This window comes from Indicator indicator, chromosome 2, assembly GCF_027791375.1.
Source record: "Indicator indicator isolate 239-I01 chromosome 2, UM_Iind_1.1, whole genome shotgun sequence".
Taxonomy (NCBI): domain Eukaryota; kingdom Metazoa; phylum Chordata; class Aves; order Piciformes; family Indicatoridae; genus Indicator; species Indicator indicator.
This window is the reverse complement of record NC_072011.1, coordinates 60,398,849-60,411,996: the sequence shown is the minus strand read 5'-3', so window position 1 is coordinate 60,411,996 and position 13,148 is coordinate 60,398,849. Positions and strand designations below refer to the sequence as shown.

Sequence of the window (13,148 nt, the reverse complement as noted above, 5' to 3'; positions counted from 1 at the left end):
AGTCTATTTTAGGAGGTTACCAGAGCATGGCTTGTTTAATGCAGCAGAATGAAAGCTGAAACAGAGGGTATGGTTGCCTTCTGCCATAAACCATAGAAAATGGTGTGTGAATTCAAAGTTAATGTTGAATAGGCAAATAAAACTCTGCGTGCATCCTTTTACGCTAGAAAATGAAAGCCAGCACCTAACAAAGCATCTCAGGTCCTAGAACATCCTTCTGGTTGAAGCAGTAAAGGCAAAACCCCAAACATTTTGCTTCAGAATGAACCCTGTGACTTAGTGCTGGAGAGTGTCCAGGAGACTGGACATCACTGCCTGACAAAAACCCTGCCTGTCCTGACTTTCATCTCTGGGCCCTGCAACAGAATCTATTTATTTTTCATCTTTAAATATCATTCTGTACCTTTTCACAATATCTTTTTCAGCTGCATGCCAGGATGTGAATCCAAACAAAAATCTTTTCAGCCTATCCTGTCTGACTCATTGGGGGCTGTTGTGGGCAGCAAAGGTGTTGAGCACTTGGAGAACTCAAAACAATGGGTTGCAGCAGCTCTGACTACCTTGAGAGGAACATGGGGAAACAATGCCTGTGAGCAACAAGCCTGTTTTAACTAAATTATTCTTTCACTTCTTGTTTCTCCTTTGGGCAGAAATAGACATTACTAATCAGTTCCTTCATCTTCCCAAAGTTACACGTCAAAGGAAAGGAAGGGATTATTTCGATGGCTCTGGAATACATTGCAGCTTCAAGCAGAGCCACTCTAGAGTGAGGATCAGGGCAGCAAAGAGGTTCTGAAAGTGAGCGTGCTTATGTCCCACTTCTATTGCAGCCTTGGGACAGCAAGCACGTTCTAAAGGCAAGGGATACTCCAGGGGCCACCCCCAGAACTGGATGTGAAACAAGGAAACCATGTATCCACCCGCAGTTAGGACATTTCTCTCCTACCAAAAAAAAAAGGCTACTAGTGATTGTCAGTCTTTCCAGCCCTGCCCATAATTTCCCAAGGGACACACCACCCTTCCTCCCTCCAAGCATCAGCCAGCACCCTGCTTCCCTTGCCCTTTCCAGTTTCTGCTAGGTGTGCTAACTCCCATCTCCTCAAATCATACCCGCTGCTTCTGGATCAGACAGCCTTAATCTTAGCACCTCATCAGGAACCACTCAGCTCCTCTTTTATTAGTGCCCAGGCAGTGAAAGGAGATCATCTTCTCTGGCTCACAGTACTGCTGGGCAGCAGATGCTCCCAGCTTCCTGTGCAGGTTTGACGTGGTTTAACACAGGGCACACACTGTGGTTTGAGACACTCTGAGCGAGGAAGCCAGGAGGAATGCTGCCTTTATCACGATTTTTTAGAGATACTTTAAGTGAAGGGACCCACTGGGAACTGGAAGAGGCATGAGGCTAAATAGCTACGCTCTTTTCTGTAGCATCTTGGGGGATTTTTCAGGAATAAAAATCACCTGGACCTCACTTTAGATCCCAGATCAACACTGTCACCTTCCACTATAAATAACAGAAGCCACTGCCTGCCTGTTAAACTGCCAGTCCCACGCCTGGAAGAAACTTGCTTGCCTTGAAATTGCTCCACAATCACAAACCTGTCTTGACTTGTGAGAACTTTTGTAACCACTGCCTAGGCTTGTGGGCCTGTCCCTTGTTAATTATATAGATTTGCATAACTCTGGAAATCGGTTCTTAAAGCTTTGTGCCATTCCACACAAGTCTTGGTCCTGACTCTTACCCTTTGGCAGTCTTTGCCTTAACCACTGAAACCAGCAGTGAAGGTATTAGTTGCAACAGGCAGCGAGCTTCTAAATACTCATGGATTTCTTAGCAAAGAGAAACTATGACTCAATGTCCAGAATACACTCAGAAGAGGGGAAAAAAAAAAAACACAAATAAAATTTTATTTAATTTTTTTTCCCCCCATTTGAAATTCTAGTTTAGATCCACTAGCTGCAGACACCATCTTAACAACCTATGCAAAATTTATTCTATGAATACTCTTCTTGTGCAGTTTGGATTTTCAGGTTAGAAACAATCTAGAAGAAGGCAAAAGAGTAATAAATCTTCTTTGGAAGTCTTAGAATGAAAAAGTAAATAGCTTGTCGCTTGCAAGCACAGGGAAATCTTGAAGACCCTCAAGGCAGAAGTCTGACATCTCTAATCCACTTGATTTTGTGTCTTGTACTCTCCACTGGGTACGTACTTGATCAAGGTCACCTTTCTCTTGTTTAAGGAGTCACTAGTAGCATTTACACATCTGTTCAAATAGTTTCCCTTCAAAAGAAGGCTTTAAAATACAGCCTCTTCCTTTGGATCTCTGCCTTGGATTGTATGTTATGTTTTTGCAACAAGGGAGAAAAGAAGAGACAGCTACCAAGTCCTTTTGCCTCCCAATATAGTGCAAAAAATATCTGCCTTTAAAAATACAACACGGATGCTGACTGGCTGATGCCTGCTTACCCTAATGAGCTTAAAATCTTAGCAGTAGTGGACATCTGTCAAGACAGAAGTGAGGTACAGAAGTCCTCTTAATCCATTAGCTCTAAATCCAGCAGAGCTTTCACACTCCTTTTTTTTTTTTTTTTGAATCAAAGAAAAACGGAGTTGGAAGGAACAGTGGAACAATGGAGCAGTGCAGAACTTCAAGAGCAGATCCTGGGCAGTGAGATCGTGGGGCAAGGAGCAATCAAAACTGACAACTAAATTTGGATCATAATGGAATAGCCAGGAGAGACTGGCCAGGCTGCAGTTTGGGATGAAACAGTGAGTTTGATGCTTTATTGTTGTATTTTCCCTAGTTCATCTGGATTTTTAATCTAAGATACAATCAAAGACAGGGAAAGGATGGGCTGCACACCTTCTCACAGGGAGATTGCCAATCAAGGTGGGCTTAAGGCTTTGAATAAACCCAAAGGTATTTTGCACATTGATCCAGGGGATAAAGGAATCCCTCTGCTGGTTAAAGGTTCAGCTTGCTACAATATCGATGAATTCCACCAATATGAGATACAGAGGAAAGACTGCCTGGGAGAAAAGGAGGATGAGCTCTCAGACCAAGACAAAAATGATAATTTGGAGTTATCTTTCAAGACTCATTCAAATCCCCAGGTTTCCAGGGAAGACAGGAAAACAGAGAGGACAGCCACAGATGCTGAAATCGCTCTGTCCGAACTGATTGAGTCTCAGAAACACATCACTGAGGCCATCGAGATCAGAAAGCAAAGCTCCTGTGAATCGGAGGCATCGCCGTTTGTTGTGGATGACAAGAATGAAAGCAATGCAAAGCAACTCCCAAAGAAAGGAAAGAAGCAAAAGAATCAAAAGACAGCAAAGCAAGGTCGACCTGGCAAAATTAAAGACAAGTCCAGTTTGGCCCTGTGTGAGCTAGAGAAAAAGATTGATTTCCCAGAACCGCTTGTCAAGGCTCATCAGAGTGCGTATGCCTACTTAAATCCCAACCTCTCCAAGTATGAAACTATACTGCACATGGCCAACCAGGCTACCCAAACCCAGCTCTTCCTGCAGCAGATGGTAAGCTTTCTCGTGCTCCGCTTCGATGAAATCAACCAGCTCTTGGAGGAAATTGCTGAGGATGGGGAAAATCTTCTCAAGGATGTAGGTGGGAACCTGGCCTGGCCAGCAGAAAAAGGTGATACGAAGGAGCACCCTGATCTGCTGCAACAACTACTGCAGTACACGGTGAATAAAATGCAGTTACTGAGTGGCACACTGGCCTCCCTCACCTCTGAGGCCCTGCAGGAGACATGCACCTTCCTGCAGTCTGCTGCAAGCAACTTGGAAGGAAAACTGAAAGCAAAGCAAAGCTTTGATGAGCGCCTGCTACTGACAGTGAGGCTGCTTGAAGCCTCAGCAATGGGTTCCTCTCAGTCCCACAGTGATGACAGGACTCTTTATTCTGAGGACAGCGGCATTGGTGTGGACAGTGAATCCCTCAAAGAGTTCAGCACTCTCAGCCAGCATGGAGGACATGCAAGCTTTGATTCTTGTACCCATAGACATCCATCTCAGAGGCATGCCAGAGCAGTGGAGCATGTGCATGATGGGGCAGTGCCACCAGGCACAGCTGCATCCCATGACTGTGCACTTGAAAGGCAGTTTAAGGATATATTTTATTCATGTGTGCACAGCAGGGAAGTGTCTTGCCAAGGTGGAGTACCAGAAGGCATTTCTACTATATCTCAGTATTCAAGCGTGAGCAAAAGCCATTTGTGTAACTCCTTCCCATCTGACTCTACTCAAGAAGGTGAACATTTTAAAATCTGTGAATCCACAGAGTTTCCTGATGATGATGATGATGACGATGAAGGGAGTACCCTGGGGGAGGATGATGACAACATCAGTTTATCAGACATGGGGAGGGACGCTTTGCCAAGGAGACCTCTGTCTTCTCCAGCAGTCACTGATAACCCACAAAGGCAGCCCATCAAGAGGACAGAGAATGCAGAGACAGAGGAAATTATTCTAAAGATGAAAGATGCCATCAGTGAAAAAATCAAGTTTGTCCCAGCTAAATCCAGACGTAAAGAATGGATAGAAGATGAAAGTGGAAGAGCAGTCCTAAAAACAAGGCCCAGCACAGCAACTGGCAGCCAGAAAACCTTCAGAAAACAACAACGGTCCAGGTCAGAGGAGTCTCTCAGAAGCCAAGCAGAGGACCCAACCCTCCTAGAGCTTCAGAGAACTCAAAAAGAGCTCAACAGAAGACTGGAAATGCTTTATGGGAAGAAGTGCACAGATGACAACCCTGAGCTTTGGAAATCAAGGACAGAACTTTATTTACAGAATGAGCAAATTGTATCTAGGTCCTCTAGAAAACTGAAGGCATGCCTCTCAAAAAATTTCAGCATCCTGCCTAACCAGGATAAAGTCCCTTTGTTTATGATTGATCAAAATTCTGCCCATCAACCAGATGAAAAAAGAGACAGGAAGACTTTAAGAGCTACTGTGCCCACCCAGGAGACATTGGGAAGCAAGGAAAATGAACCTCCCAGGGTGCGAATGCTTGGTGGCAGCAGCTGTGCCCCACGACAGTCTGTCAAAAAGCTTATTGAAACGTTCAGTCCTACTGATGAGCTTGTAAAAGCTGCACCTCTAAGATCTTTAGGACCAATAAAGTGCATTAGAAAATTTGGACTTCCAGTTATCCCACCCACGATTCCCTTTCAGAGAGGCCTGGCAACTTTAAATCTTAAGCATCGTGTTTCACCAGCAGAAGACACAAACCCTTCAAACAGCCATGGGGTTTCTTCTAGCCTTTCTCCTGTACCAGCTGCAGAATTAAGCAAGCAGGACACAAAGGAAGAGAGTGATGAAGACATTGAGAACCTGCCACCGCCGCCACCTGAAATGTTAATGGACAGTTCTCTTGACTTATCTGAGCCTGAGGAAATTCCAAGGATAGAAGGATGCTCTGCAGAAGATGCCAAAAAGCCCACCAAAACTGAATTTCGTGCTACTAAGAGATCACAAGTCTCTCCAAAAATGAAAGCCTCCCTTCAGTCCATTGATTTATTGCCAAGTAAAAACACCAGCGGCCCCAGTGCGATCACTAATAATAAATGCCTAAACAATACCAGAGCAGGGGACGAGAAATTGCAGAGATATTCCCTGGAGCTGAACCCTACCAACGTGCACGTCCCCAGCCAGGAGGAGATATTGGCAACCCAGAGAAAAGAGGCTGAGGATTTATACAAACAAACCCGTAAAATTATCCCTCTTCAACATCCCAGGGGAGTTTCAAAGTCACACAGCAACAGCTCAGAGAGCCAAGAGCCCAATTCGCCAGCACCTTCAGTGTCACACCAGAAGCACAGTTCTCCTGAATCACTCAGGAGACATGAAAAAGGCTCAGCATTTGCCAGGAGGGTCTCCCCAACAAGAACTCTTCCTTCTCCACCAACTGAAACACAGCTTTTCAGCCCCTCAACACAACACAGACGCTCCCTGCAGGCTTTTAGCAACCCACAACTGAGCTCACCTACCACGCAGAGGAAACCCAGTCCTCCCTCTAGCCCTAGGGTGCCCAGCCCACCCTTGCAGAGGAAGCTGCCCTCTCCACCACCCCAGAGAAAACCCCTCAGCCCTCCTGTGGCACACAAGCAAAACTTGCCAACAGTACACCGGCCACTGGGCTCTGCAGCACACCGCCGAGATGCAAGCCCCCCTGTGTTCCCCACTGCCCCCTCCCCGCCGACCTCCCCATCCCACTCCTACAAGGGGTCCAGAGCTGGACTGGATGCTGGGGATGAACACCAGCTCTCCTCCTCCAAGAGGGCTAGCAACATCCGTTCAATATTTTGTCCAGCCACCTCTTCCTTGTTTGAAGCCAGACCTTCAGTGGTAGCCACCAAACCCACTGTGGAGGTGATCAGCCAGCCTGAAGCTTCACCACTTCCCCAAAAGAGCAGTTTGGGTTTCAAGCAGTCTGGAGACCGCATCAGAAAGCTATCCCTGAGTGCCATCAATCCTCAGCCATTCGTCAAGAGAAGTTTCTCTGACCGCCGACCAGGGGCCCAATTTCGTCTTCCAGCTCCCATAACATCTGGCAGCGAACCCGCACTTAACCAAGCAAGGTAAGGACCTTTTCACTTTAGACCAAGAAAGCATTGGTAGCACTGCATTGGCTTCCTAAACTCCAAATGGGAATTTAATGTCATCAAAAGATTTCCCAGAAAGAGGCCCTGTTCATTTGCACACAGGTGGCTGGGCAAGGGGAACATTGCAGCTGGACTGGATGATTGTTGGAGGTCCCTTCTAACTGAAATGTTCTGTTCTTACTCTATTCTGTTCTTACCCTAGTGTATTCTCTATTCTATTGTCTTGCCCCAGATTTCAGGGGAATACTAGTCTTGAGTAAAAGGAAGAGCTATCCCTCCATGGCTTGCTCAAACCTCACACTTCCACATCAGCTGTGACAGGCATCCCAGGAAAAATTCAGTGTCGGTTTTGTGGCACAGAATTCCCATTATTTGCATGGACATCCCTATTCAATTCTGAAAAGCCCTGAAGTAACCCTCAGGTTACTTTAAATAACCATGAGAAGGTAGACTTGGGCTAAGAGGAAGAGTATGGTTCTTAACATCAGCCTCTAAGCCAGTAAACTGTTCAGCTGAAATATGTGTTAGTAATGTTTCAAATGACAGATAATGAGTAGGCAAGGACATAATTATACATATGGACATAATTATAGCTTGACATTTTGAGCTTCTCATGTAGGCTTTCAGATCTAGGTGCTGATTTCAAGTCTGATGGGTCCATAGCTCAAGTTTTTAGAGTGGAAAAAAAACCTTCCCATGGTTACTGGAGATTCATTGCACTAAAAATGTCCATCTTAAAGAAGCAGAAGCATCACCACATGCCAGTTCCATGTTGGCAAGCATCACTGGCCATTTAAAAAAAGGAAAAAAATCTGTGCCCTGCTTTACATTTTCTCTAGGACTTAAAAAAAAAAAAAAATCACAAAAGCAACCAGGAAACAGAAATGGTTATTTAGGAATACTCTAAAATCAGTGTAAAAGCCTGGAAGTACAATGTTATTATTCCAGTTTCTTAGCATCTTAGGACGTTTAAGTCCATTAAGCTCTAAGCTACGCAAGAGGATTTAGATCCTTCTCGGGTAACCTTTCCTCATGTGAGGAGTATTTTTACACTGGCCAAAGAACAGCTGAAATCACATGAATCATCCCCATGAGTAGGGGCTGCAAGCAGGAGTTAGTTAGAGGGGACAGCAACAGGGGATAAACTGCTGTTCATCAGGAGATAGAACGGCACTTGTGAGTGCACAAGCACTCGATAGCACTGCAAGTACAGGGACAGTCCTAGATGCTGAAGTCAGGGCTAGAGGTGTTCCTTCCTCAAAAAGAGCAAGGACAAAGTTTCCCACACTGACAGAAGAGGAATGTGCTGACCAAAACGTGTCAAAAACACTGGGAAATGCTAACAAAGTTTTGCATTCTCAGTTCTAGTGTTGCATTCTATAAGGGAGAGGAACATCTCCATTCTGAGGAAAGGCTGAGGGAGCTGAGTCTGTAGCTTGGAGGAGAATGAGGGGTGACCTCTTTCATGTTTATAATGATGTGCCGGGAGGATAGAGCTGCCAGGTTCTTCTCAGTGATGTCCAATGATAGGACTGTGGTTGTGATTCTGTGACATTTGAAGGTTTCCTAAAAGCTGGTTTCCTAAAAATTATGTACTGTCTGAAGTCAGCTTTGTCTACTCCAGCACCTGCTAGCAGAAATAAATGTTTTCAAAAGGGGCTTTATGTCAAACCTTGCAAGACAAAGCCCTGGAAGTTTTATGAATCAATTTTAAAACCAGTCTATTGTAAACTAATAGCTAATTTATGCTTCAGTGGGGTGTATTATCTTTCTGCATTATCTTTCTGTTGTAGACTGTCAGATCATGCAGACTAATATGAAAAAAACCCACTATAAATAAAATCATCACTTCCACTAAAAAAAAAAAAAATATCCTAGTGGTATGATGTAGAGCATTTTGGAAGAGTTAAATATATCCTGAGCCAAATTCAGCTTACCCTTTATACAAACGGACATAAACATTAGTCCTACTGAGTTGGTCCTAGTCCATATTTTTTTATCTAGATGTCCCCACTCACTGCAGGGGGTTTGGACTAGGTGACCACCAAAGGTTGCTCCCAACCCAAACTATTATATTCTATATGTGGAAGAGAGAAATTTAGCCCACTGATTGCCACATGCACTTATTTAAGATGCTATACACTACTGTGTGTCTTCCTACACTTAGAGTAAGCTGCCTGGGGTAAATATTTACATCCCTTGCCTTGAATGGGTCAATACAAATCTCACAGGCAATGTGACAAAAGGCAGAGAAGGAGCATTTTAGGAATCAACATGTGACCAAAGCTCTCGGAGCCTCTCACATCACCACTGGTTACCTCCTCCCACTGAGGACTGGAGTGGTTGTCACAGCTGTGAGCACCATGCACAGATACTGATCCCATCTCTTACAGCAGGTTCCAAAAGACAAACCACCACACTCCAATCCATCTTTCTCCTTCAAGTTCATTAAGCAGCCAGGGCTTCCCCTGCTTTGCAATCCCTTCAGCTAGCAGAGGGAAATTTCAAAAGATCACCCTAAATCAGATGTTATATATAAGTCTCTTTAATCTGGCTATGTTTGGTCTAAAGTTCACATGCTATTTCCACCCAGCTGTTAGTCTCCATTCTTTCATTCCTTCCCTTGGTCTACCTCTCCTCTTCAAATATAACAAAGCCTTTTGTTTTTTTTTTTTTCCCCCTATGTGTGTGGTTTCTATGTTCTTAGCAGGTTCAAGTACTAGTCTCAGGAGCCAAACCTGCAGTAGCATCACTCTTTTTTAGGTAAAACATTTTGAAAATCATTAAGTTAGTCCCAAGCTCCAGGATATATGCCTCCATTTTTCCCCATGCCTAATTAAAGCATCTATTCACTGAGAAGCAGATTGCTAAAGATAATCTGGCATCAGCTCATACAAACAACACGTTCCTCATTAGGCAGCTGAGTCCCCTCTCCCACTCACCTCATTTTAACAAAAACACCAAAAAAAAAAAAAAAAGAGGCAACTTCCATCTCACTTGGATAGCTAGCATTGCCAGGCATTAAATGTCAGTGCTGAACGCAGATTTGCATTTCTCCTGCATGCTCATTGCTCCCCTCAAAGGTTCAAGTGCTCCTTTCCCAAGCATGTCTCCTGCTCATCCCATGCTCTAAGGAGTACCACAACTTGAAGCATTGTTAGCCCAAACTAGGGCTGGAGCTAGAGCTTTGTTTTTCAGTCTGAAGGTACCTGAAGAATAGTTTCAGGTTCAGGTTTCCATGCTCATCAGTAGAACCGGTTCCCATTTGGACAGCCTGTGGATGGATAGACTGAGCTAACTTTGCTGGTTTCTAGCTCTGGTGGCTTGACAGCAATCAGCAGCTATTGGCATCTTATCAAGGCATAGCAGGTACAATTGCACTGCTCACAGAAATCCTGTTAATATGCAATAGGGTTTCTGTGTATGCTGTAAAATGAAACAGTATTTCATTGAGACTGCTAATCTCCCAGAGATAGAAGGTTAAATTCCTTTAAGATATTGTTCAAGGAAGTCTTGAGAATGGATGGAATTGACTGAATCAGGCCCAAAGCAAGTAGTCCAAGTGAGAACTTCTGCAACTGGGGGATATTTGAATCTGGATTAGGTTCACGACTGCTCGTGGATCACAAATCTCTTCATTTGCCAGTTCAAATTACTGAAGTCCTAGCAGTCAGAATAGGGGCATAACAGCTTGTCTGTAGCTGAAAGCTAATTCAGTTTAGCAATTTATGTACTTAAAACACAGTAATGATTCCCAGATAACTCAGATAACATTTCCCCATGTCGAGCTTAAACAGTTGCAGTAACAGAGGGCACATTTCAGCACAAAGGCTCATGATGTGAGATATTAATGACTTAGCTCCACTGCTATGATCAATCTTGATTCATCAAGTCCCCAGTGCCCCTAAAGATTGCCAGTGCAACCCCAGGAACATCATTTACACTTTCTGGGTCTCAGTTCTTCTGTCTCAGGAGTGGTAGATTTATACCACCAGAACGCCCATCCTACAGTCATGCTGGCATATTCAGCATACTCAGAAATCACTGTGAGCCTGCTAAGCAGATGTATTACAGAGGTGAGGCAGGAACCTCAAGTCTATCCATTCAAATCTATCTCTATGTGCAAGTGAACCCAGATTCACACTGCTCCCCTGTGAAACATATAAAAGGTTGGCATCACAAGAATAAAATGTGGGTGGTGCATATACAGAGTGCGAATGCAGGAGGAGACAGAGAATAACGTAGCATCAGGGTAAGACTCAATGTTCTCCAGGGGGCCCTTCCAACCCCTACCATCCTGTGCTCCTGTGTCTCGTGCAGGGTTTGTGTTTTGTGGGTTAATAAGATTTAATCAGCGCCGGTTTAAAAAGTCACAATTCATTAGCCTCTTAACTTGAGCATCTTTCCTTCTGCAGCTTGGAGGAGAACCCGAGGAAAGCAGGAGATTCTTGGAACAGCCCTTGTGCTCCTGAAATCAAAGAGTCCAACAGATCCTCTTCCCACCCTGAGCTCTACATCGTGGGCCAGGGGCTGCAGAGGGACTGACAGCAAAAGCATCCTTGAAGGCAAAGGCACAGCAAGACCAGAGGACCTGGAGGGAGGAAGCAGCCTTACCCAAGCCTCCAAAATGTGACTCCGTGTTTTTTCACAAGGAAACAACATGGTGGCATTGCATCTGAACACCCAAATTGGCCCAAACATGAGATATCAGCAGCCTAGTAGAAGCCAGTTGCTTCTCCTTTGGATTGTGTTTCATGGCTCAACTCAAAAATCCACACTGGGCAAAAGAAGTGCTTCACAGCTGGGTGAGCCTGAGGGAATTTGGTTTGGCAAAAACCTGTAGCCAAGTCCTTTGCTTCATTGTTTAGATAAAGGAGTCCAAAACCTATCAGAAATTATTGTTATTTGACACATTATTTATTCAGGAAGCATCCCAGTTTCAGTTATGTAAAAAGTGGCTGTTGTGACCTTTCCATGGGGGAGGTAAAATCCTGAACCAATTTGATTTTATGGTAAAAACATCAATGCCTTCAGCAAAGCCTCATCTTTACACTAGGTGTTTATCAACATGCAGAGTGAGAGCAAGGTCAGATACAAGTTACAACAAAATAATCCCTTTTGAAGGAATAAAATTAGGGATCTTATTCCTTTAAAAAGGCTTTGATCTTCTAAATCACCATTGATTATCATGTAATTCCACCACCTCTAGTTTCCAGGGTACAAGGTTTAATCCTGATTAGAGTGGCTTTGAAATAGCCTAATCAAACAACATTATAAAGCCTGAGGCACCTAAGGATGTGTATCTTTGTGTGCGTGTGTAAAAGAAGAGAATGCCACCACAGAGAATCCTGTTTTCCCCAAAGCAGGTTTCATAGAATCACAGAATTGTTAGGGTCGGAAGGGACCTCAAGGATCACCTAGTTCTAACCCCCCTGCCATGGGCAGGGACACCTCACACTAGAGCAGGTTGCTCAGAGCTACATCCAGCCTGGCCTTAAAAACCTCCAGGGATGAGGCTTCTACCACCTCCCTGGGCAACCTGTTCCAGTGTCTCACCACCTTCCTGGTGAAGAACTTCTTCCTAACATCCAATCTGAATCTACTCATTTCTATTTTTGCTCCATTCCCCCTAGTCCTATCACTACCTGACACCCTAAAAAGTCCCTCCCCAGCTTTCCTGTAGGTCCCCTTCAGACACTGGAAGGCCACAATAAGGTCTCCTCGGAGCCTTCTCCTGTGCAGACTGAACAGCCCCAACTCTCTCAGTCCCTCTCCTTAGGAGAGGAGCTCCAGCCCTCTGATCATCCTTGTGGCCCTTCTCTGGACACATTCCAGCATATCCTGGAATCTTTCCTGTAATAGGGGCTCCAGAACTGGACACGGTACTCCAGGTGGGGTCTCATCAGAGTGGAGTAGAGGAGGAGAATCACCTCCCTCAACCTGCTGGCCACACTTCTCTTGATGCAGCCCAGGATACAATTGGCTTTCTTGGGGCTGCAAGTGCACACTGACAGCTCATGTTGAGCTTCTCATCGACCAGCATTCTTTCTGATTTCTGCAGTTTGAGGTGAGTTATTGTGATTTCACTGAAGAGTCCAGACAGATTCTTGCTAAGAAAAACACAAGTTATTTACAGCCAATTAATCCTAGGCTTTTACAGCAACCCCTGAATTACGGTTTGGGAGTTTACCGTCTCTTGCTCACCTAATTTGCCATCACAAGATGCAGCTTTTAATTACTCTAATTTTAATTAATTTAGTTTGACCTGTTTTCATATGCAGCTTTAGTACCAAACAAGATCCAGAAAAAGCCTATTGTAGTCCTGTTTTGATAGGAATAGTTCTAATTTTTTCCTACAGTTTCCCTTCACCTTTATACAGGATTTTTAACCTACCCACCTTCATGATGGGGGAACTGAGGCTCATCTGCTGCACAAGGGACTCCTCTGGGTACTGAACTGCTGAGTTTTAATACAGTGCCTTGATCACAACCATCTTTCAGTAAGTTCAGTGCCTTTTTATGCC

At 44.4% G+C, this 13,148-nt stretch overlaps 1 protein-coding gene across 1 annotated transcript; it reads left to right on the top strand.

Annotated features, from left to right (window-relative positions):
- The first annotated feature begins 2,851 nt into the window (after positions 1–2,851).
- Positions 2,852–11,169, top strand: PCARE (photoreceptor cilium actin regulator). The gene is made up of 2 exons (XM_054399230.1): positions 2,852–6,600; positions 11,040–11,169. The coding sequence occupies exons 1-2, from the start codon at positions 2,852–2,854 to the stop codon at positions 11,167–11,169; spliced, it is 3,879 nt and encodes a 1,292-aa protein (XP_054255205.1).
- Positions 11,170–13,148: the final 1,979 nt, after the last annotated feature.

What these genes read in the sequence shown, in the direction of transcription:
- PCARE (XM_054399230.1), top strand. Translation starts at nt 2,852, where the DNA reads ATGGGCTGCACACCTTCTCACAGGGAGATTGCCAATCAAGGTGGGCTT. An exon ending in CCCGCACTTAACCAAGCAAG is followed by an intron (nt 6,601 to 11,039) that starts GTAAGGACCTTT and finishes TTCCTTCTGCAG; the next exon opens with CTTGGAGGAGAACCCGAGGA.